Source organism: Haliotis cracherodii, unplaced genomic scaffold (genome assembly GCF_022045235.1).
Source record: "Haliotis cracherodii isolate W230 unplaced genomic scaffold, xgHalCrac1.p SCAF_18, whole genome shotgun sequence".
NCBI lineage: Eukaryota > Metazoa > Mollusca > Gastropoda > Lepetellida > Haliotidae > Haliotis > Haliotis cracherodii.
The window spans coordinates 11,138,734-11,163,388 of NW_027266273.1; the positions used below are offsets into that span (position 1 = coordinate 11,138,734).

The 24,655-nt window shown below is 39.7% G+C and overlaps 2 protein-coding genes across 4 annotated transcripts; both read right to left on the minus strand.

Annotated features, from left to right (window-relative positions):
* Positions 1-6,297: 6,297 nt before the first annotated feature.
* LOC139465255 (uncharacterized) lies at positions 6,298-14,843 on the minus strand. 3 transcript variants are annotated; one of them, XM_071246934.1, is made up of 8 exons: positions 14,772-14,843; positions 14,229-14,290; positions 11,495-11,632; positions 10,732-10,788; positions 9,439-9,498; positions 8,301-8,444; positions 7,858-7,907; positions 6,298-7,464 (listed from the first exon to the last, which is right to left on the minus strand). In XM_071246934.1, exons 2-8 carry the CDS (start codon positions 14,287-14,289, stop codon positions 6,580-6,582), a joined length of 1,395 nt encoding a protein of 464 aa, XP_071103035.1. In that variant the 5' UTR covers position 14,290; positions 14,772-14,843; the 3' UTR covers positions 6,298-6,579. The 3 variants fall into 3 exon arrangements, with proteins under 3 accessions (XP_071103035.1, XP_071103034.1, XP_071103036.1); XM_071246933.1 differs by lacking the exon at positions 14,772-14,843 and having other exon boundaries at positions 14,229-14,574; XM_071246935.1 differs by lacking the exons at positions 11,495-11,632; positions 14,229-14,290; positions 14,772-14,843 and having other exon boundaries at positions 10,728-10,782.
* Positions 14,844-17,565: 2,722 nt separating this feature from the next.
* On the minus strand, positions 17,566-23,625 carry LOC139465256 (uncharacterized). The gene is made up of 8 exons (XM_071246936.1): positions 23,560-23,625; positions 22,722-22,831; positions 21,511-21,651; positions 20,562-20,612; positions 20,223-20,282; positions 19,645-19,815; positions 18,870-18,919; positions 17,566-18,634 (listed from the first exon to the last, which is right to left on the minus strand). The coding sequence occupies exons 2-8, from the start codon at positions 22,828-22,830 to the stop codon at positions 17,834-17,836; spliced, it is 1,383 nt and encodes a 460-aa protein (XP_071103037.1). The 5' UTR covers position 22,831; positions 23,560-23,625; the 3' UTR covers positions 17,566-17,833.
* Positions 23,626-24,655: the final 1,030 nt, after the last annotated feature.

Consider the following 24,655-nt stretch of genomic DNA (forward strand, 5'->3'; position numbering starts at 1 on the left):
CTCAGGAAAGATTATTGCAAATATGTTTTGTAATATGGTTACAATACACTTCTTGATCACTTTGGTACACTTGTTTCTTCACGGGTGGCTCAGTTGTCTAAGGCGCCATGATTCACTGTGCAGAGCTGCGTCCCTTGGGTATGTTGGGCATGCCAGAAACATATGATTGTGGGTTGTAATCCCGGTCGCCCCGATTATGTTTCTAGATTTGTCAGCACCATACCCATGCCCGTGGGTTTTACCTTGCTGGAAAACATCTGAGACCTGAATCACTTTGGGCTTTTTCCTCCCACATTAAGTTGACACACCGCAAAATAAATGGAATACTGTTAAAAGAGGCATTAAACCAAACTCACTCATTCTTCACAGGTTTCATGAACTTATTTGATGCAGTTGTTTTACTTGCGACATAATGTTTCTCATCCCGGAAAGTACCAGTCATAATGAATGTGTTCACAGATGTGATCAGTGTTGCCAAAATTGCCTTATTTTTTAAATACACAATTAATTCCTATTTTGTCATCCCATGATCATGATGATCTGTTCTGTCTGGCATTGACATCTGTAAATATATTTGTTGTTTCCAAACTTAAGAATAATTCTTTCTAACTTTTACATAACTATGTGTTTGTATGTGTGTATTGAAGTAAATACTTTAAGTAATTTGAATTTCTTTTGTTAAATGTCTCTATGTGTCCAGGTTTCTCATCATTTGTAGCTGTGATATATGATTAAGTGTATATAAAGTACAACAATGTTTATACCTTGCTTACAAGTGAAACATTTTATTAATACCTTGTTAATTCAATCAACCATGATCTGGTCAAGATGTTCCTACTCCTGATCGATCTACCTGTGCTGATTCCAGGATAGAATTGGTACCTAGTAACTTACGCTGGTCGTGAGAGGTCATTTATCAGGCGGTCTGAATCTGTTACTTGGTTGATGGCAAAGTAGACACGATTTATGGCTAACAACTTCCATATTTACTGTAAAGGCAACGTTTCGGTAGAGATCCTTATACCGTTGTTAGCCTTGCTTTGTCATCCTTCAACTTCTAAGTAATGTCTATTGGTTGATGGATGTTAACATACCACAACGGAGTGGATTGATGCTTTTGTAAGTGACAATGTCAGTCATAGTAACAGACTCAGGGGTAAATTATGTCATTATGGGAGAATAGTGATGCTGAACAGTGTAAAGCTTATGTTGAATTTAAGTGAAATAATCAAACCTTGAATGTTGGCTTTGTCCTTATTTTGAAGTTTTATATTACCTGGTATTGTCCTTGTGTTCCCTGTCATTTTATAGATGGATACATTTTTAATAAACATCTTTGATAATTGATTCATTGTTTATTTATTAAGTACAATAAAGCTCACCTGCATCAAAGGTTCATGTTAATGTATGGTGAAAAAAGGCAACAGTTTGGAAAAGCTACTTTGACCCATAAAGCACCTTCTTATCAATATGATATTGAGGATGTGATACAGCATCTCATATATGCAAAATACTGTCATCTGTCTTTAACATATTAAATAAAACAGTCATAAGAAATATCTGCTGAGAGCAGAGTCCATTGTACGATTCTGACTGTTTCATAAGCATGTTTTTATGAATCACTTTCAAATAGTGATACCATGTGTTGGCTTAAGATGCATAGTCTATCCCACCAGAGGCACCAATCATGAACACATGCAAAGGCAAGTCAATTGTTCCCCTGAAAAACATGGGAACATATGGTAGTCAGTATTGTGAACTCAATCAGACATCATTTTTGTGAATGATACATCATATTTGCAAATGACCTCCACTGAATGCTGGGACCACAATGGTGCTCTTTGAAATATTCTTAGAAAGAGCATGCATCATTCTTCCTCAAAAGTTGTAAAATGTAGACACCAAAGGCTGGAGCGGGTGAAATATTGCAACATCATCTCTACGACCATGTGGGTGATTTTACCAAAAGGTTAGGCATCTTGAGACCTGTATTGACACTCCTCCCACAGGGAGACACTGCTGAAAGTTGTGATGCCCAGTATGTAGAATCTACAGGGGGTGGCACATGGTCTTGTGTATAGCACACAGGTCACAAATCAGGTGAAGCATTGAGTGTACTTGGACAAGTCACCATGTTTATTTGGGGATGGTGGCAGGAGTCGTTCAGAATGACCCCACAGAGCTGCTTAAACATCTCAACGCCCAGCACCAGAGAATCCAGCTCACCATGAAGACAGAACCACAGATGATGGACTGAGAACATCAGTGTACCGCATGCCCCCCCCACCCCCCGCCACCTCCCCCCCCCCACCCACCCACACACACACAGACCAGTACATCCACTACAATTCCTGCCACCATCCTCAGATTAAACAAGCCATCATCGCCACACTCACCCAAATTGCCAAATCCATTTGCCACCTTGATGCTCTCAGCAGTGAATTGGACCATCTCCAGGAAACCATCACCTCCCTCAACAGCTATCCTGCCCACCTAGTCTCCAAAACCACCCGTAAGGCTCTCAAGAACTCTGATCCCAGGCCCAAACCAGATCAGAATCACCCTACCCTACCAAGGCCCCCTGACTCATCCGATTTTCCCGCCTCATCAAGACCAACAAAACCAACATAGATGTTACCTTCTCTAGCGGTAGGTCCATCAAGACCCATCTACAAGCCAATGGCAGACGCACAAGCAGTGTAAGTCCCAACCCCCGAGGATGTATATACCAGATCCCCTGCAACTGTGGCCACCAGTACACTGGAGAAACCCTTAGGCACCTCAACACCAGAACATCGGACCTTTGGTCACAAACTCGATCTGAAATCCGCTATTTCCGAACACATCCTGAAGAAGCAAAACCATAACATCATGTGGGAAGCAACCAAAGTCCTGTCTACCAACAACATCAACAAATGGCGACAAAGAAAACTACAAGAAGCCATTGACATCAGGAGACACCAGCTAGCCATGAACAGTGACCAGGGAACCTATCTGCCTAGTACTTTGGACATTTCTTCGATCTTTGTCGGTGCTAATTACCTAGCTGGCTTCAATTTGCCCATTGCTATGTCCACTCTTTCAGCTATCAGTGCTAATGACCCCCGGCCTCCCGTTTGCCCAGTGTCCATTGCCTGTTACTTATCTATGATACTTAAGTACTGGCTTCTATACTATACTATCACTGTAAAGTGTTGGCTTCCATTGTCTATTGCTAATCATCTTTCAGCGTCAATCATATGTTGGCTTCCCTTGTTAATGTCCACCCTTTGTTATTTTCCACCTTGTGTTATCTTATTATTTTTGTTCTTACATGTACATATATATGCGCTCTGCCCCCTCATGACATAAACAAACCGACCCAAACATAGCTAAAACTACCACACTAGCATACATACACAAAAATTGGCCAAATGTGTGTCACATTTACACGGAATGATCCTCAGATCCGACCTCCAAACACACGGGTTTCGGAGTCCATACCACACAACCAACTAAAACCACACAATCCTTCCGACTCCCAAATAACCAATCAATATTCACGGCAGAACTAATGGGCATGGCCTCAGCCCTCCACAATCAAGAATCCAAAAACCACAAAAAAATCCTAATAGTCCCTAAGTGGACTGCAAGCCCTCCAAAACAAAAATACCAAAAACCGACCTAAATTAATAAATCAAACACTTAAAAGCTCCAACGACCTAACTAAGGCAGGCAAACAAATAACCTTCTTGTGGATACCCGCCCACGTAGGAATATAGGGTAATGAAAACGCCGATAAAGCAGCTAAACTATCCCTCAAAATCCCAGAAATAAGCTTAAACTTACCAATCTCAAAGTCAGAAATTAAAAGTGTAAACAAGCAAAAAATCACAAAAAAATGGCATAACCTATATCTAAACTCAAATAGCCAAATCAAAAAAGTGCTCAGCAAACCACTAACCAAACCAAAAATTCTCCATCCATCAAAAAAAAATCGACAGAGTAATCACTAAACTCCAAACAGGACACACCAACCTAAATAACCACCTAAAAAAACACTCTACAGGTAACTGCCCACATTGCACACAACCAGAAACCCCAGAACACGCACTCATCCTCTGCACACACTACCTCACACATCGAACCGCATTACAAACCACCCTCAATCTAAACAAGGCTCTCACTCTAGAAGCAATACTAAACCCACAAAATAAACTAGAAAACTTCAAGGCCTTAGGCGTATTCTTAATCAAAACGGAACTAATAAAACGCATCTAAAAACATAATAACCTACCAAATCAAACAAACAAACCTCAAACAAACAAACATCCACCATACCCAGCTCCCTTAGTTCTCGTCCCCAACCCCATCGGCATCTATTCCAAATCTCAAAATTCCCAAATTCTATATAAGCAACCCCTAAAGCCCCCTCTTGGGTTGCACAGACCACCTTCGCCCCTTTCGGAAACACATTAAATGGCCTGGCCGGGCCCGTGTGCGAAATACGCATCAGTCGGAAAGCGCACGTTAAATCTCCAAAGTAAGTAAGTAAGTAAGTAAGTAAGTAAGTAAGTAAGTAAGTAAGTAAGTAAGTAAGTAAGTAAGTAAGTAAGTAAGTAAGTAAGTAAGTAAGTAAGTAAGTAAGTAAGTAAGTAAGTAAGTAAGTAAGTCATGGCATTCATTCACCTGATGAAGCTGTAAGCATATACTCCAAAACTTTGTGTTCCTCATAATAAAAAAGTTGACATCCATATATTCTCTTCCTTATGTGTATCACTTCTAAATGCCTTTCAAAGACCTGTGATAGGTGATGAATTCCATTATTTGTTAAGTTGAATCACTGACAATTTATAAATTTTGTTTTCTTTTGTACCAGTTGTCAGACAGTTGTTCACGACAGGACTAGTCTATTCGTATTTAAGGGAATATATCACACACCTGATGTGCCCTCAACCATAACAGTTGTTGTTTTAAGCTGTCTGACAAAAGGGAGATGACCGGTCAGTTATGTGGCAGCAAAGGCCTATTACGCATGTCAGACTCGTGAAAATTCGGGGGTAGAATATGTCTTTAGCAACCCATACTTGTCGTAAGAGGCGACTAACGGGATCGGGTGGTCAGGCTCGCTGACTTTGTTGATGCATGTCTTCGTATCTCAGTTACGTGGATCTATGCTCACGATGCGAATCACTGGACATGCATCAACCAAGTCACCGAGCCCGACCACTCGTTCCATCTAGTCAACCAATTGTCACGGAGCTGTGCTCCAATGATCAAGGTTGTCATAAAATAAGAAGAAAGTGATAAAGAAAAACGTGGTAATAGGTTCCCAGGTTTATTAAATAACTACTAATTGTACTAATAGTTAACAATTAAATTAAAATAACGGGAAATAAACACAGAGCTTATCCCTAAAATAAGTCACTTAGATTACAAAATAGACGATTAGGTCTCAATATCAACTGGTCATTATCGACTTGTCACGACTGTCACTTTGACTGAACAAGGAAATACTAAAGTCCCAAAATTCCTAGTCAATCACGGGATGGTTGGTTATCCACGGATTGCTAGAAAATCTGAGTATTACAAACGGTAGTTACGAAGGGCTTAGGAATCAGGGGAAAGTTGCTTATCCACGGACTGCTGGAAAAACTGAGTATTTGAAACACTAGTTACTTAGAGCTGAGACATCACGGAAAGGTTGGTTATCCAAAACTAAGTATTACAATCCCTAGTACCTAAATTTAGTTCAGACCTTAAAAAGTTATACACTGCGCGCGGACGTCGGAGAGGCCATCCTCTACTGGACCGCCGAATACAACTGACAGGGAGTCTAGCTAACGTTTGTTTCTAAACGCGGGGAAAACACGAGTAGCAAACTAACTACTTTATCTACACTGAAGGTGTAAATACCACAATACAGTGCTGAACATGAGCTATCTGACGGTATAATTGAAGAATCACAACAAGCTATGTACAATTATTGATGAGGCAAAAATGACCATAAATACATGAGAAATATCTGAATGTAGATATAAATTTCCCTAATGTTTGCATATCATAAATACAAAAACATTCCCAATATAAGAATTTTGTAGCGAACATATACGAGATAACATACATCCAATCAACACATGGTTTGAGAGTGTCATTAGATTACAAGAGAGAGAAATAGTTGGGCCACGAATTCTCTTGCACAAATCTGACTCCGTAAGATAGCGGCCACCGGAGTTTGTCGGGAAACAGAGCGGCAGTAGACTGTGACATGAGCAAAAATTTATCCACGGTGACACCTATAGATTACACAGAGTGAGTGAGTATGGTTTTATGCCGCTTTTCGCAATATCCCAGCAATATCACGGCGGGGGACACCAGAAATGGGCTTCACACATTGTACCCATGTCGGGAATAGAACCCGGGTCTTCTGGCGTGACGAGTGAACGCTTTAACCACTAGGCTACTCGACCGCCCATATAGATTACCCAGAGGCCACATGTATTGTTGTTATGAAAATGTTATAAAATCATGGGACCAAGAAAAGAGTAAATTTGGCATGAAAGGTGTCTCCGTTTCAATGTTCACCCATTTACATTTACTTCATAAACAAGCCTCAAGTAAGAAAAACACCCTACCGACAAGCCCTGCTATACCATATGCAGGACCATGTCCAGAGATGCCTTCATTCGGCAGCAGGATGCTGTCCAGATAGTCCGCTATATTGCTCATCTTGTCTGGATTCAGTTGTGCGACTTTGATCAAAGTTGCCATGTTTTGTTTCATCTTGAAGCAAACAATGTGACGATCAACTGGACAGTTCGTGTAATATGCTCGATTAGGATGTGGCTTATCAATCAGAAGTTCATGACACTTGTCAGGGTTAAAGCACTCACGCAGAAATTTGGAAATATCTTTCAATTCTTCATTGTTGCACATTGTTGATAGTTTGTGAAGTGTCAGAAGATTTTGTTCAATCAAGAAACTCAATGGCTCTGGAAATGATTTAGCCTGTTTCAGGAAATCGTTGATTTCAACACTGTGTTTTTCCTGAACATCAGCATCGGGGGGAATTTGTCGACGATGTATCATGTCAGTGAAACAAGATTCGTCACATTCTTGTTGGTGAAACGAAGCTCCGTGTCTACTTGTTGTATCTACACATTTCTGATGTCCAAACTTGGGTACAGCACCAGCCGAAGGAACACTACTGATGGTTGATCTGGGATTGCAGGATTTGGACAGTACTTCATCATCAGGACCATTTGTGGCCAACAAGCTTCTTCTCTCGGGCGTGCCGCTGTCTGTAACATCGTAAGCACAGGAGGCTTTCAACTTGCTAGCGAGAGGTATATCAGCGCAGGAGTCCTCAGTCTCCTTCATTTTGAGTTGGCTTTCCGTCGCCCTTCGTTCAGATGAAGCATCCCTGTCATATTCTCTTGAAGTATCGTTGTTTGTGCAAATAACATCCAAGTTGGCATTATAATCCTGCAAAAAATATGCCGTTTATTCCTTGGAGCATAGAATACTGTTGCATCAGTGAAATAGTTTAGAAGACGATGATTGAACAAAGGGCTTGCAATACAGGCTAAGTTAAGACTAGTACTACCGATTTAATTGTTTTAAATTAAATGTGCGCTCAGTAGACCTTGATGTTAAATCTGATATGCTTTGCAGTTGTTAGAATTCAAATTGCGTTTCTATATTAGAATGGGCAAATTAACATTGATTATCGGAAAAAAAATATCGCCAATGAATAATGTAATATAACACCATTAATGCTATTTTCTTAGAACGATTTTTAAATGTAGTATTTAGCAGTTGTATGAATCATGGATTTAGAATTCACTCCACCTGTTACGCATGGTAAGAATTACCTACCAAATCTATTGTAGGTACGTATCTTGACAGCCCTCCCTCTTCTTGCGTGCCTGCAAAACAGATAAAAGAACGCCAACTAAATGTAAAACTATCAATTTTATGCATAATTTATATTTTTGCGACCACAAATAACTATGTACACGGAAAAATACATGTGTTATATGTGACTACTTTAAGAAGCTGTATATGCCATGTGATCAGAGAGCATCAGTGGACGATATTGAAGATCTGAATCAAATCACTCCGACAATGGTGACCCAATGAGGTAGGACAGGATCGATGGCGTGATTAATAGCGTCACATCGTACCCCGACTGCGTACATCGTTGCTTATGATATCGGTCACTGGACTGTCTGATCCAGACTCGCCGTCATATTTCTGGAATATTGCTGATGGTGCGTTATATCATACAAACAAACAAAACAAAAGATGTATTTCAATACCTGCTTGTGTCTTGTCATTCTCAGGGATGAACAGCAGCATGGATTCCTTCGATGAATCAGCATGGATCGCAAACTCAGACCTCTCCTCTGTCAGTGGCCTCACACGGTCGCCAACTTCACGAGGGACTGTCACGTTAACATTCACTGAAAGTAGTGTGCACTCATTAAACTATCCGAATAAATAAACTTGGTTCCAAATAGTTATTATCACTCAAAAAACTGGCTTCTACATCGCCTGTGTGAGATCGGAAGATATCTCCTGGGAGATACCGCTTCAATAAAATTGCATCACAATGCTTTGCAGATTAAGAAGATTTCTTCGTACCTATGATTCATTTATTCGGAAATTTCTTAATCCTGACTTTTTTACTTGAAACAGTCATCATCCGAATTCCCTGGTTTTCGAATTTTAGGAATGATCTTTTACTATCAGATTAATAGGAAACTTGGTTATAAGTTCTGTGATATATTTTTCATTGTCGAGTTCTTAATCACCGTTTCTTATCATGTGAAGATCCAGAGTAGAATAGGTCTTCAGCAACCCATGCATGACGTAAAAGGCGACTAAGCTTGTCATAAGAGGCGACTAACGGGATTGGGTGGTCGGGCTCGCTGACTTGGTTGATGTATGTCATCAATCCGAATGGCGTTGATCGGTGCTCATTGTGTCAATCACTGGATTGACTGGTTCAGACTCGATTATTTACGGAACACAAAGGTGGAATATAGCTGGAATATTGCTGAGTGCGGCGTAAAACAACAAACTGACTCACTCATCACGTGAGGATTTAGAGTGACATGAGGAAATTCATTCATACTGAACGTGTTAAAACAACAAGGTCAGAAATACCACACCCATAACACGACAGTTTGCAAGCAACCGACTATTAGATGTAGGAAAAAACAAGAATTTAACGTCGTGAATGATTGAAAATCATTTTCTGAAAAGGGTAGACACTAGAGAAATGTCAATTTTGTCTGTAGGTAAAATATATGTGTTATTTTGTGATTAAGTAGATAACCGGTATTTGTTGTATTTTATACGCCACACTCCAGCTATATAACGGAGAATAGCAGAACATTAGTCTTTTAAGTTATCATACAAAATTTGTAAATAACAATTAATCTATTTACTTACAGCTTATTTCCAACATTGATGCCCGTCGTGGCAAATACTTTTGTTTTTGTTCGCATGAGTCTGAAATAGAAAATAACTGGGATACAGTCAAGTCTCGTTAATCCGACACTCGTTAATCCGACACTCGGCTTTATCCGACACAAATGGTGGGAACCGATTGATTCAGTGCTATTTAGTCCCGTTAATCCGACATTCTCGTAGTTTGCAAGTACTTGCCAAAGCATAAGCAGACCCTTTTCTGCAATTTCTCCAAAGCTCCAAAAATCGTACCATACTATATACTTCCAACATGATTTCTTTACCTTGGCCTTAATCAAGACAAGTACCGAAGACACGACAAAATCCCAAGTCTCAGGATTGTACAGGGATAAATGCAACAGTTACTGCCTATGAAAGATATAACCATGTTCCTCAATGACTTCAAACTGATAGACACGTCACCAACATTTCATGGGGTAGAATTTATAAAAGTACCTGCCTGTAGAAGTAACCATATCCCCAAATTGCCAATGACATAAACAGGTTTCATCAAAACCTGCATGGTGACCCATGGTTACGCAAAAGGAAGTCCTCAGGGCCATGTGGACGAAGTCTATTCAAGAATACTTTTTAATATTGATACTCTTTGTGTTGTAGGCATAAGAAAAGTCAGCGACGACTGAAGTCAAAATTCCAAGAAAACCTTTACAATTACTCAACTGACAGTCTTAGAAAATTTGATTCAAAATTCCATTTTGTTGTAATTCATAGTGATGTACATAAATACCGTATTTGTCCTAATTACACACAGACAATGTCTCGGATTGACTCAAGTCACTTATTACAACGTCTTGACCAAAGAAGAGACCGCCTCCGTGGTCTAGTAGTAGAGCGTCAGCCCGGAGAGCGGAAGGTCCGGGGTTCGATCCCCGACCGCGTCATACCAAAAGACGTGAAAAGATGGTACTTGTTGTTACCCTGTCTGGCGCTCGGCATTAAGGGGCTAAAACAAGGACTGGTCGGCTCGGAGTCAGCCTACTGTGTCTGAGTGGGGTATTCATGTTAAACTGCGGCATGGTATCTCAGTGAGCTAGCACTACAAATCGGCACCAATCCGGACTAGTACAAGCAGCCACACACACATACATGCACGTCGCTATATAAGTGCAATAATCCTGGACGCGACGTTAAAACCCCATTTCACCTCACCACCTCACCATCTTGACTAAAGTTGGTACAAAATCGATGAAAATAGTTTTCTTAAAGCAGCACCCTTATATTTCGGATCTGATATAGGTCTGTTTACTTACTTACCGTCAGTGACGCCATGTTTGATCTCAGTGCCCTCTTTAAGCCCGTGTATGCTGAGGTCTGTGAGAGGAAAAATGCAATTGTAGTTGCTTACATCCCTCCTGCAGATCTGGGTTAGAATTGGTCTTAGGAACCCATGCTTGTGAGAGGCGACTAACGGGAAGCGGGTGTAACAAATGTTCTATATGGGATAACATTTTCTGAGTACAGTAAGATTCTCATACATTTTTGGGGTAAGTCCCGTCTGGGATCTAGACTACCAGTTGTCGGACTTTCATTTTTGTGGAAGCCTCGGTGGCTGAGTGGGTTAGATCCCGAACTTCGTGTGCTGGCGATTAGGTGCCTCACTCTGGCAGTGTGGATTCAAATCCCGGACGGGAGTCAACCCCAAAAAGTACGAGAATCTGTACTTTACTCAGAAAGGGTTATCCCAAACATAACATTTGTTACGTTTGGCCACTTTCTAAATGGCATTGTGGGAATCGGGTGGTCAGACTCGCTGACTGGATTGATGCACGTAATCGTATTTCAATTGCGTAGAACGTCATCATGAAGATGTAATAATGCTGAATACGGCTTTGAACAACTACCAAAATTTGCTTCATTAAACTTAGTTGACAGTAATTAGTTAATTGATAGTTATACAATAAATATATACACTGTATTATGTAACAGTGTAATCATTTTACCTTTTAGTTGCATTTAAGACAAAGTGCAGTTCAGTCAAGGTGATATACTTGTATACAAACGGTGAAGGTGTACTGACTGAGATTAGCTGTGTTGTGTTGGTTGTTTATGACGTCTCCAAGAACGTTGCCGATCACAGTTGAATCATATATACGGCTGCCAGATGCACCTGTAATTGATAGTGTTGTTTTGGACGCTTCAACCTTGTTCTTGGCACCTGAAATATAACGTGACACACGTCAACACACATCTTCTCACTACTGCCATTGGTACGTGAGTATTAACATATATAGTGGCCCAATCGTCTAAGCGCCGGGATCGCCTGTGTGGTCTAGTAGTAGAGCGTCCGCCCGGAGAGTGGAAGGTCCGGGGTTCGATCCCCGGCTGCGTCATACCAAAAGACATTAAAAGTACTTGTTGTTACCCTGCCTTGCGCTAGGCATTAAGGGGCTAACACAAGTGACTGGTCGCCTCGGAGTCAGTATACTGTGTCTGAGTGGGGTATTCATGTTAAACTGCGGCATGGTATCTCAGTGGGCTAGAACTATAAATCGGCATCAGTCCGGACTAGTACAAGCAGCCCCCCCCCCCCCCCCCCCCCCACACACACACACACGTACATGCACGTCGCTATATAAGTGCAATAATCTTGGACGCGACGTGAAACCCAATTTCACCTCTCCTAGCTGGTTGAAATTGGAGATTATCAGTATGTATGGATGGCCTTGTGAGTACTCCCTGCATAACATATATATAAAGTGCAATAATCAAATCCCATTTCACCTCACCCCACCTCACCTCACCCCACCTCACCTCACCTCACCTCACCTCTAAGCGCCGGAATTCGTTATGCAGAGGTACATCCCTTAAGGCGTGCCATTACCGTGCTCATTGGTGTCTACAAATGGATTCGTCTACGGCCTGCATCACTTCGGACTTGCCTCCCACATCAAGCTTACACGCCGTGATATAACCGAAATACTGTTCAAAGCGGCGTTAAACCCACATCACTCACTCGCGTATATTTATAAACAAATAAATGGTTTAGGAGTGACAAGGGCCTTTGTAACTAACATATTTTAAAAGAAAACACGTGGAAACGTTTAGAAACCAATATGAAAAATATCAAGTCAACTTAGGTCACGTACTTATTGTTTTATTGTTAGATTTTATACAAAATTTAAAAAATACATCTTTGTCACTCATTTCAGCTATAATTCATACCTTCAATAAAGGGTAGAAAGAAAAGAAGCTAGTTATCAGAAATAGAAACAACTAACATTGTATAGTGACACCTTACAGTTTTCTATTACCGTATTCGACGTATCCTAATAAGCGCCCACGGCGATAATTGCTAATACATTGGCAAGTGAACAATCCCAGTTAGCACCCCTCCCGAATGATCAATGTACACAAGACTTATTTATTCGTGTATCACAGTCACTCGTGTGTTATATGCACTCTTATTTAAGGGCAATTAAATTCTGGAAAATATATCTGTCGTGTATGATACGCACATACTTTTCTTTTGTATCATTTCAGGCTGTCAGCATTAACTACGAAATTTACGATCTTGCAACTCTGTTGTTTTTGTCACCAAAATTATATTCTAATAAGAGCCCCCTATTTCTAATTGTGAGAGCACCCCGGGCGCTTATTACGTCGAATACGGTATCATTTCTAGTGAGCCACAAAGGCTGTAATTTCTTCCTACTTAACACTGTCCGTTTTTTTCTGAGCATACTTGTCCTACATTATGCGTCGTGACTCAACTGCTCTTTCATAACCTATGTACGGCGTTACTAAGGCTGTTATCTTATACGCTCATGTCAACATGGAGTATTCTTAAGGGTGAATACATACCACCGAATACATGACATGCAACTGATAGTGTTATTTGTGACCAAAATGCTATTTTTTACGAATATTCAGAAGCTGGCTGACCTGAGATACTGTCAACACAGTGTATATTATGATATCAACAGTAACACAATGGTAGCATAGGTTGTGTTAATAGCCGTCATCAATACCACTATAGATATGTAGAACATATCTGAACAGGCAGTACACGTTAACAGCGAAGTCGTGAGCTTGAGTGTAATACTTAATGGAGTTACCGTTTGCCAGTGGAGAAAGATGGTGAGATAAGTCTAATGTTGTGTGTGTTATGATGTTTTCTATGTGTTCCTATATCTCATAAGTGATATGATTGAAATATGTTTTAATATTCATTTCGTATGTGTAGATAGTCAATATTCATTACTATCGAACTAATCGACAGCTACAATAGTCCCATGATTTTTAATTTGAAAGCTACAACATATTCATGTAGAATTGGGATTCATCTTTATACGTATTTCTTAGAATTAGAGTGAGTATGGTTTAACGCCGCTTTTAGCAATATTCCAGCAATATCACGACGGGGGACACCAGAATGGGCTTCACATTGTACCCATATCGGGAATCGAACCCTGATCTTCTGGCGTGACGAGCGAACACTGTAACCACTGGGCTACCCGACCGCACCTTAGAGTTAGAGGCTTTGCAGACGTAGTATCCCATAGGGAGGAAACATACATATCGGTTACATATTATTTAGGTCAGTGGGACAAGGCACCATTGTGACCTTCTTTATATATTCTGTCAGTTATTGTACATTTTTGTTTCATTGAGTATTTCGTTATTCTTGATTTTAAATCTCATTCAGTCTTCATCGTTTATAAGTAATTAATTAAATCGGATACAATTTATTGATCAAATACATCTGAAATAAAGTATTTGAATATATAGACGAGTAACACGACATTCCTTACCTCCTTCCAGCATTGATCCATTGACCATTGGTCCCTCAGAAATTTGTTCGTTGCTTCCCATTCTGAAATAGTACCATTTTTGGTCATGTATACTCCGGTGAACTGAAATAGCCACCCTTACAAAAACACACAGACACAGACACACACAGACACACACACAGACACACACACAGACACACACACACACACAGACACACACACAGACACACACACACAGACAGAAACAGACACAGACACACACAGACACAGGCACAGAAACAGACACACACACAGAAACACACACAGGCACAGAAACAGACAGAGACACACACACACAGAAACACACACACACACACACAGACACAGAAACAGATACACCCCCCCCCCCCCACACACACACAGACAGACAGACAAACAGACGCGCCGCTTAAAGGCTTGTATATTTCAAATGTTTGAGGCAATGCTTATTTTTACATTTACAGCGAACAATATATTCATGCCACGCCTAAGTCAAAATACACATTAGGTCACTAGCGCGCCCAAAATTCAAAGGGTTTTCTTTACCTTTAAATGTGTCTTTGTAGCCGTCATTGTAAGGTACTACGCCATCACAGACTTCCATCAATAGTGGTGAGGTTTGGATGAGGAAGTGTACCCGCTTTCCTTCTACTATCAGGACACTCCTGGTCTCCACTTCCAGACTTTATGATGATACTTCAGAAAATGATCAGCTTAAATACAATTCCAATGACAGAGGCTAAAATTATAATGTGTTGTGGGGAATTATATTACTTCTTAATCATCCTACTAAATGTGTACAACGTAATATAGACACGTCATGTTGACAAAGGTTTAAATAAAACGTTTGCCAGCTACTGCAAAATGGAATTGAAAAGTTTTGTAAGACATATTTCCTAAGGAACAATATGTATCGGTAAGTGAAAATACGTTATATTTATTGTCTCTTATCCTGATAGTGTTAGCGTGCTTGTTTTGGTTATGACGGTAGCATGTGGCTATATAAGGCCATGACGTTACTGTCTTGTGAGTTAATCATCATTATTCTCCCCCCGAAATTCCCAACGTCGTATTTCTCGAGAAAATGATTACGTCAAACACGCTTCATTATCTCATCCGGAGTCGATTATTGACAAGCCGCTGTCATATATATTTGTAAATGTGGCGTTTATAACAACAAAGAAACTATTCCGTTTCAGTTGATAATGTTACACACACACATATATATATATATATATATATATATGTGTGTGTGTGTGTGTATGTAGCGTATGTAATTTATATGTGTATAAATATCGCTGTTATGTTCATTTTAAAATTATGTTGTTGGTATTCACTGAGTGGAATCGTGCGGTTGTGTGGCTGCTTTATTTGTGAACGGTGAAGATTCATTCTTCTTTTAAATTTAAGTGTGAACGTTGAAGATTATATATCGGAAAGACTGAACTTAAATTAAAAAGAAGAATGAATCTTCACCGACTTCATTTGCGGTTAGGCAGATGAATACATCTTCAATTCAGTTTGACAATAATAAACATTCTCCCGCCCGTCCGCCCGGTAACACTGAACGTAAACATGTTCTCGGGTCCCCTGGCTACAGCGTAAACTTATCATTTGAAAACAATCTTAAATGAACATGCCACTAAAGTAATTGTCAATTATAAAATTGCTAAATTCTTCATAAAAGAAGACATCGTGATACAACTAAAATAAGGTAAACTGTAGTTAAAAATCAACTGCAACTAAAAGTAATTACAGTATGATCGACTCGTACGACCCACTGAACATTTTCAGATTATGAGAAAATACTTTTGTGCAAAATCTGAACAAACCTATCGCCCGACAGGTGTTGACCACACACCGAACAATCAGGGAGTAGTCGTCCACGAATATGTTTTATAATCTGTTTACTAATAGCACGACATGTTAAATGTTCATTGAATTGTGGATGTTTAAATGTGATCATGTCGAATGCAGTTGACCTGTTATTGTGTTTGTGACACGGGTGGCCCAGTCGTCCAAGGCGCCGCGATTCGCTGTGCAGAGTTGCGTCCCTTGGGCACGCCAGACACCTATGATTGTGGGTTCGAATCCCGGTTCGCCCCTTTATGTTTCTAGGTTTGTCAGCACCATACCCGTGCTCGTGGGTTTCACCGAAGTGGTAAACGTCTGTGGCCTGCATCACTTCGGGCTTTCCTCCCACATTAAGCTGACACGCCGTGATATAACTGGAATACTGTTAAAAGCGGCGTTAAACCCAACTCACACACTCACACTGTCATTGTGTGTATCAACCGTTGCAGATACATAGTTAAGATTTGTCTTTCACCCTTCATGTTCTATGTACTCGCATGTGTTTGTCACATGTGCCCCCGGTTGGGCAGGGTACGCACACCTTTTCGCGAACACCTGGCGTCATCACTACTTGAGAAGGGTTCATAAACACCTTCTTTTGATAGTCGGAATCTTTCATTGGATTCCTGATAATTATTGAAAAGGTGTTATCACTTTATTTTGAGTTACATATGATTGGTACTTGCGCTGTACACAACAGTTATGAGAGTCCACCTGAAATATACCTGTCCCTTCAACGTTGTGGGGCAAAGTAGCGGATTGCGTATCACTTTCGTTAATTCATTTTGGCACGTGATGATAGGTTACTTGATCTTTAATGTGTGCATACATTTATAATTTCGGTTGTTGCTATAGTGGTACCTCATTACTGAGGCACCTTAATCAAACAACTTACAAGTCTTGGTAGAAAGAGTACGTTCGATTGCTTCTCAAAAGTTGAGAAATGTAGACATCAAAGTAGGAGCTGCTGGGATATTGCTCGCCATAAAAGTTGACGATTGCAAAGTTGAAGTTATTCTTCTTGTCATACATTTACTTGTGGAGAGTATTTTGTTTTGGGAATCTTTATGTAGAGATCTAAATATCAAACAGATGAGGCAGTCTCACTGGTCTCCTTTATTTCTAGTTCAAGTGGGTAAATCAGTGGAAGGAATTTGGCTTTTTGATGGTTATTGACCGGTGTCCGAGAACCCATATACCTGAAGCTTAAGTTGAAGTTCGTGGCAAATATCAAGTCAATTGTTCACCTGAAAACAGCTTGGGAACATTTGGTACAAGTCAGATGAGGGAATTGAATCGGACATCATTTTTGTCACTGATAAAAATCTGGAAATGTCCTCCACGTGTCTACCATAAAACGCTTTGAAAACTTTACTGAGGCCTTGAATGTTGTAACCTTGATCAAACAACTTCTGAGCAAGAGTCGTATGTGATCATATTCAGTTTATTTCAAATCAATTTCAGTATCTACATGACATGACTGTAATCCTTACAACAGCAACTGTACCCAATCAAATACAAATTGAATTTAGAATTACATGTAGGTGTAAACTTGGTTTAGAATATTTTGGTTGAGTGCATGGTTCACTGTTTCATCTCAGCAGTAATACAACATCTGTTAGACAGCACAGTGTCTGAAACTAACACATTAATTCTAATTCTTCTTTTTACTACTACTACTACTACTACTACTACTACTACTACTACTACTACAGATCACACGCAATAATACTGCCTTAGTTTGGTTCATTAAGCTAAATGTTATCCAGAAATGTAACAATGTCACTCATCTTGCTAGGATCTTGATGTGCTATGTTCACGATGGAAGATACATTTAATTCTGTTCTCCAGCGAACGTGATCTGAAAGGTTCCTGATTCTTTGAAGCAGTTTGACATAGTTGAAAAAGCTTTGATGATTTGCCGAAGGATAGAAAACGTTTTGTGTTTCAATTAAAACGCTACGCAGGAACACAGAAAGACGTTTCAGTTGGGCGATGTCTCCATTGTCCGACAGTGCCAACAGTGACAGGAATGCTTCTTCAGTGTAGGAGCGCCAGGGATCATGCATTGTTTTCACTTTTGCAAGCATATATTCAAGGTGAAAGTAATCACCAGTCTCGGTGGAAGCATGTAGGCTGTTAATGTCATTGCCTGGAAGGTCACATCCAGATCTTACATCATGGGAATGTCCTTTGACTACAGAGTCACCGGTCGTTTGGGTGCCTTCTTGAAGAGACGTGATTGGTATTTGGGTTTCAAAGGTTTGCGGCGGATCTTGAAACAAATTTGTCATCAATGTCCCGACAGTGTGACCGTCTTCTTGGTGTTTGGAAGCTCTTTTTGTCTTGGTGGGATGCAAATATTTCCCGTCGGTACAGTCATGAGAAGAGACCTTAACCTTCCCCTGCAGATTGATGTCAGAGGGGGACACAAGGATAAAGTCATCTACTTCTTCAAAACTGTAACTGTCTTCATCAGTAGAGGGTTCAGATGTGCCATGTTTTGAAGAAAAACTACCTCTGAACCAATTCCAGACGCCAGTGTAAGATGGTCCCTGAAAAATGAGATGCTATTATTAGGGAGTATTTGTTGACGGAAATCGAAGCCCCTATAAAAATATCAATATATAGATACGACTAATGATCATAATACGTGACATTATAACGTTAGGTGAAAGAAAACACGTTTTGTTATAACGGGGCAAGTATAGTTTTTGCACTGGCTCTCATTTCAATATAGAAAGAAGGAAATTCAGAGAATGGAATTTGAATTTATGAAAGAATACTCACTACGCCAATGGTAGGTCGGTATGAAGATAATGAACCGTCTTCCTGAATACCTGTCGATAGAAAATTACACATTGCAACATATTTCATTAATGCACATTTTATGCATTCTTTATTGTAACAAAACCGAGAAATTATGAAATGAGGTGACTCACTCTGAAACAGCTGTATAATAATATGAACAGCAGGCTGTGTATATGATTATTTTATGCTGTTGTATGGGTGTTTTCAGATTGGCTTTGTTATAGGTCAGACCTCAGTCATATTGGCCCGAGGCATACTTTATTGGCCCGAGGCAACGCAATACAACCTGTCGGGTGCCTGTGTGACCGACCGAGAACCTATAACAATAACCTAGCGAATATGAAAGCACAGATTGAATGACATTTATTGACCACCTAAACTTTATGTTTCCAAGTAGCACCAGACAAGGAGATCAAGAGAAAGCATACAAATTGAAATTTATGAATACAGTTCTAAGGAACGATGGAAGTATCAACATTCAAAAATTACACATACTGCTGTAAGCTATCGTATTGTATATTCTGAATAAACAGCCGAGGGGCATAAAACTATCACATATGGATGCATGATTCCTGTGTATGATATAATAAACACTATTGTAGCTGTTTGTAAAGGGAGGAGAACTGAATGTGTTACCATTTTAGACTTTTTAGACAGTACAGATCACTTGTGGTATAGGTGATGGAAATGTGGACAGTGAAGAACACATGTGGTATAGGCGTTGGATATGTCGAGTGTAGAACACATGTGATACCTGATTTCGCCTCTTTAGGAATTGTCATGGGCGTTTTGGATTCATCAATCGCGCCAGTGACACCGATCTTGGTGTCAGAATTCAATTTGTCTTCTGTCAGCTGTGAGTGTACAACATGTGGGGTGGCTTCACCTTGGCAACCAAGTCTGATGTCTACACGGTGACTAGTCACTGGAATATAAAATGTCAATACCTGAGAATAACCAGTCTTGATTATCCGCCGAAACAGATTCCATTTGGCGTAAAAGGTAAAAACAATTGTTAAAAATTACACGATTGGCCCAATGAAAATCAGTGACGCCATCAGATGCGAAAATGGTAACTATGTCCTGAACAAATTTTAGCCTTGACCGTTATCAAATTAAGAGAAACGACACACAAATTAAATGTTTTAAAATATGTTATCTCGAATGTGTTTAATTATCAAATCATTAATTATCGAAGACGGAATTACAGTACTTGTGTCGTTTTTTTAATGTTTAGAATCGGATCACAGTATGATTTGATTTGAAACTGGGATTGACAATATATTTAAAACAAAAGAACTATTAACTCTTACACAAAATCTAATAACTTACAATTAATTTCTATGGAGCCAACTGAAGCCTTTCGAACAGAAGCTATTTCACCATCTTCATCTGAAACCCAAACATATTCACGTCATTTGTGATGTTGTTGAAACGTGAGCGTATGAGTAATTTGGAAATGAAACCGCTTTGAACAAAACTTAAGTTATAGCTTAATGGAGAACGAAAGCAAGCAATGCAGGTTTTAGTCCTTTTCTCACTTTGATGTAGCCGACGACCCTGACACGCCTGGTTGGTGCTAGGCTGCTCAGCGAATTGCCCCACATGACCACCCATAGCCAGCTTTTACATTTAAATGTACACCATGATCACACCAGAAAGTGTCCTTACCGTTGTCAATTTTGCTATCTTCTTTGGCGCCAAAGGAGTTGATGTTAATGTCTGTGGAAGAGAATACATGAAAGTATAAATATTGTTATAACATGCTTCAGTAGGAAGGGATAAGTGTTTAAAAGTGGAAAATGTAATACCATATTCTCCTACCCAATGTGGCGCTTTGGGATTTCGGGGTGAAAAAATATGTCCATATATCCCATGTCCATATGATTCCAGGGAAACTGTTGACCTCCAAAAACTGCAACTATAGTACAAATATACACGACTTGATGCTATAGCAATCACTGATACAATGCTTAATATCTTGAACCGTGACCTGCATGTGAAGAGCTCACTTCTCCGTACACCTTCTGCTCCCAGATATAACTAAGGAGACAAATACACGTATTGTTGCAATTGTCAAAAACTTCTGAAACACACACACTGTCAGCTACATGTAGCAATGAGAGTAGTTCTCACTCTACATTTCTGAATAAAAGCTGCAAAACAAATTCCATAATCATGAGAAATAACTGCTAAAAGCAGAGCCCATTGTACGATTCCGGCTATATCATGAGCATGTGTTTATGAATCACTATCAAATAGTGATGACACCCGGTACATGCGAAAAGGTGTATCCTACACACGTGAACAACGTTTATTGTCACCAACTGTAAACTTCAACATATATAGTTGGAGCTTAATTAGTTTTCTGAGACACCTGTTCTGTAATATATTTTTAGGGGGCTTGTTTTCCGGAGGGCAGTTGCATGCTTGGAGTGCTCCCATATGTGACATCCTTACCATGTCAGTTGCTGACTGGGTTACTCTCTTTGGTCATGTGGACAAGGCGTCCGACCTCGGATCAGAAGGTCCGTGTCGAGTCCCAATGGGACTCAGATATGTTATGGCGCCACATTTTGACACAGTTACAAATTAGCGTCAAAGAGAGAAAGGTTCTCACTGTATTGTGTGGCATGGTTCGTGACGTTGTCCCCATGCACGACGCCGGCGACGTTGGCGTTAGACAAGTTGCTGTTGTAGGCCCCTGTTGCTGACCTGAGTCCAAGATCATCCCTGCCTGGCGTCCCATTGTAACTATCATCTAAAATACAGTGAGTGTGAAAAGATATATGAATCGTGACGTCAATACGTGGACATTGGTATAAATTATATTTTTTATTATGTAGTAGAATCATGATCGTTTGTAATAAAGAGGTTCGAAAAACATTGATGTGTTGAATGATAAATAGTCATGTCATTCTTAGACACGTTATATATAACACTTGATATCGTGTCACAGTGTCACACAAAGGAGGACAATTGTATGCTGTATTATTTTCTCTACAACGAGAGAAGAAATCCGTTGACTGGCGTCAAGGCTATGACTGATTAACCCGGGAGTAGGTCATTGACAAAGGATATATCTGTGCATTGGATGTCGCTATTACAATAGCTTATATACTAGTCAAATTATTTTGCCGGGCATGACTTTACATCAACATATTTACCTGGTCTTGATGTACAATGAATTGGAATTGGAACCATCATGTTTTTGTTTCACACGCCCCAAAGTAAACGCAACTATACTATAGCTGGTACACCTTGACTTAAAATTAATCATTTTATATTCTCCCTGGCCAGGATTCTGGGTTATCAGTCATTCATTATCGAGCTCCAGTACGTATGAACTTGTGTCTCGCATGTGTGTTAAAGGGGCTACGAGGGTCCCTTTATCACATGCTAGCTTGTTAAATGTTTATGAAAATGGGCACCAGAACGTGTGTCATAGTCCCCCTTTAAATTGCTACATGCATGCAAAGTAATGTTGACATTTGACGTATTGCGTATACTTATAACATAATGATAGCAGTGTTTACTGCGTGTATTCAGGGACAGAGACTTTGGGTACAAACATAAGAAGGAAGTTGTCATCCAGATACCTAACGCTGTCATGATCACTTATTGTGAACCAAACAAGTATTTATTTCTTGCTTTATGTATTACGATTATTGTATTCTTACAATATCATAACCTATGTGTCACTTGGAATACAATTTGGTATATATGTCAATGAAGAATATGCAGTTTTATGAAAACTGATCTGGTTTGACACATGGGATGTTGATGAAGGGTGGTGTATTGTATTAAACAAAGAAGTTATTAAAGTATTACCTTCGCATGTGGTGCTCTCCTGACAAACCGTGTTATCTTTAGCCATGAAGCCACCAGTATTGACCCCTACGGGGGCACATACGACAGAGGACTGACATTTACTCTCCATTCTAAAATGAAAAACAGTTAATTAATGTATGACGACTCACAGAAGAATGGATAAAATAATCGGTAAACAATAAGTAACAATTTACGAAAGTCGTCATGTCTCATGTATTCATCTACAACAATTATATATTCATGTATACATGTTTGGCGAACCTTGTGAAGGGCTTGTTTAAAAGAAGTAAATTCTATTTAAGAATGAACTGTGAATAGGAGGTAACCACTTTTAATTACAAAAGTTCCACCCACCTTCGCGTGTTATCCTGTAGCCGTCATGATGGGCAATAAGAACCTTGTAGTTGATCATCTATGCTTCTCACATCCACAGAAAGACTGATACAGTCTACACAGTGTAGACATGTGTTTATAGTCATGTTGTCATTCACGTAAATGGGGAAGGGGTTATGTTGTCTCTATAAATAGGGGAAGCATCTGATGTGATCTAATAGATAATTATGTCTATACTCAGTTGATATCATAAGATCGGTACGTTTTAGTGTTTTATTATATACTTCAGTGTGAAAGACTGAGTTTTCTGAAGTTGAGAAAAGTGATATTTTCATTGCAGTGAACATAACACTTGATATTTCACTGCAGTGAACATAACACGTTGACGGAACTATGTTGGTCTACACGAGACAGCTCGTACACAAACTGTTGATTTACGTCAGTTCAACGTTGACAAGTCATATAATGACAGATGGTCATTTATGTAGTTAATACCGATTCTTACCGTTTGTTATTTTGTTGAAAATGATTTGTATTAAACTGTGAATTTCTCTTCTGATTTGTCAGTCGATACTTTACGTTTCGCAAAGAGCCATTTTGTTACTTGAATTGCGTGTATTCTTTCGCTCAATTCGTCTAATTGATTTGAAATGTATTTTTTGATGAAGTTGATTTTGTATATAATCATATCCAAATATATACTAAAGAATTTTAGTGACATCAAATATTTTTGGTTACTTTTGTTTATATTTTTGAAGATTTAGCAAAGACGGAACTACATTTTTAGTCGTACTTACAGGGGGTGGAAAACCGTCCATGTGTATTATGTAGGGAGAATTTACGCTTGAAGGTTTTACATTTGTAATGAAATAATTTAATCTTCCTGCAGACAACTACACCAAAAGTATATAATAAATAGGATATTTCATGAGTCGAGTGAAATATCATGTTTCTCTCATCTCGTGACGGGAGGAAAGGAGATATTTTCACGAGTGGCGTCCATTCGGGGGCATACTGACCTAACCCCCCCCCCCCCCCCCCCCCCCCCGGTCACTCGGTGAGAGAAACATGATATTTCACTCGACACATGAAATATCCTCTATATTTGCTTTTTTCTTTACTTCTTTGTCGTATGGATAAAACACATTATCTCATTTACTGGTGTAAATATGAAAGAAGTTCTTGGTAATATTCATATTAATATTTCAGTTCAAACAAAATGAAGCGACAAATCCAAGACGTTATTCATGCAAGTAACAGTTATAGTGATGACCTCAGGTATTTGCGAAACCAGAATCCGACGTGAATGAGGGTCAAATTCAAACACGGAAGTCTCCCAGAAACATATTTAAACCTCCATTATAATACCTTTACCGCTATTGACATGACCCATAATAACACTTCAGTGTGACTAAATCCGTTAGCAATCCATGATTGTTCGGAACGTCTCCCTTGCTTTCATTACGCAACGGGTAACAGTTACAAGGGGGTGATCCTAGGGAAAGGAAAGCCATTCTGTGGCATACGGGCACTAATCAGTGCCTTAAGACAACAGGGGCTCAGTGGAATGGTTCCTAGGGGAAGTGTGCCAAAGCATTGCA

Bases quoted from the DNA above. Each gene is read 5' to 3' on its own strand.
- LOC139465256 (XM_071246936.1), bottom strand. From the start codon at position 22,830: ATGGAGAGTAAATGTCAGTCCTCTGTCGTATGTGCCCCCGTAGGGGTC. The intron at 19,816-20,222 runs GTAAGTTATTAG...TTTATATTCCAG, and splicing joins TGGCTCCATAGAAATTAATT to TGACTAGTCACCGTGTAGAC. The intron at 18,635-18,869 runs GTGAGTATTCTT...CTCATTTTTCAG, and splicing joins ACCGACCTACCATTGGCGTA to GGACCATCTTACACTGGCGT.
- LOC139465255 (XM_071246934.1), bottom strand. From the start codon at position 14,289: ATGGGAAGCAACGAACAAATTTCTGAGGGACCAATGGTCAATGGATCA. The intron at 9,499-10,731 runs GTAAGTAAGTAA...TTTCTATTTCAG, and splicing joins CAAACATGGCGTCACTGACG to ACTCATGCGAACAAAAACAA. The intron at 7,465-7,857 runs GTAGGTAATTCT...TATTTTTTGCAG, and splicing joins ACGTACCTACAATAGATTTG to GATTATAATGCCAACTTGGA.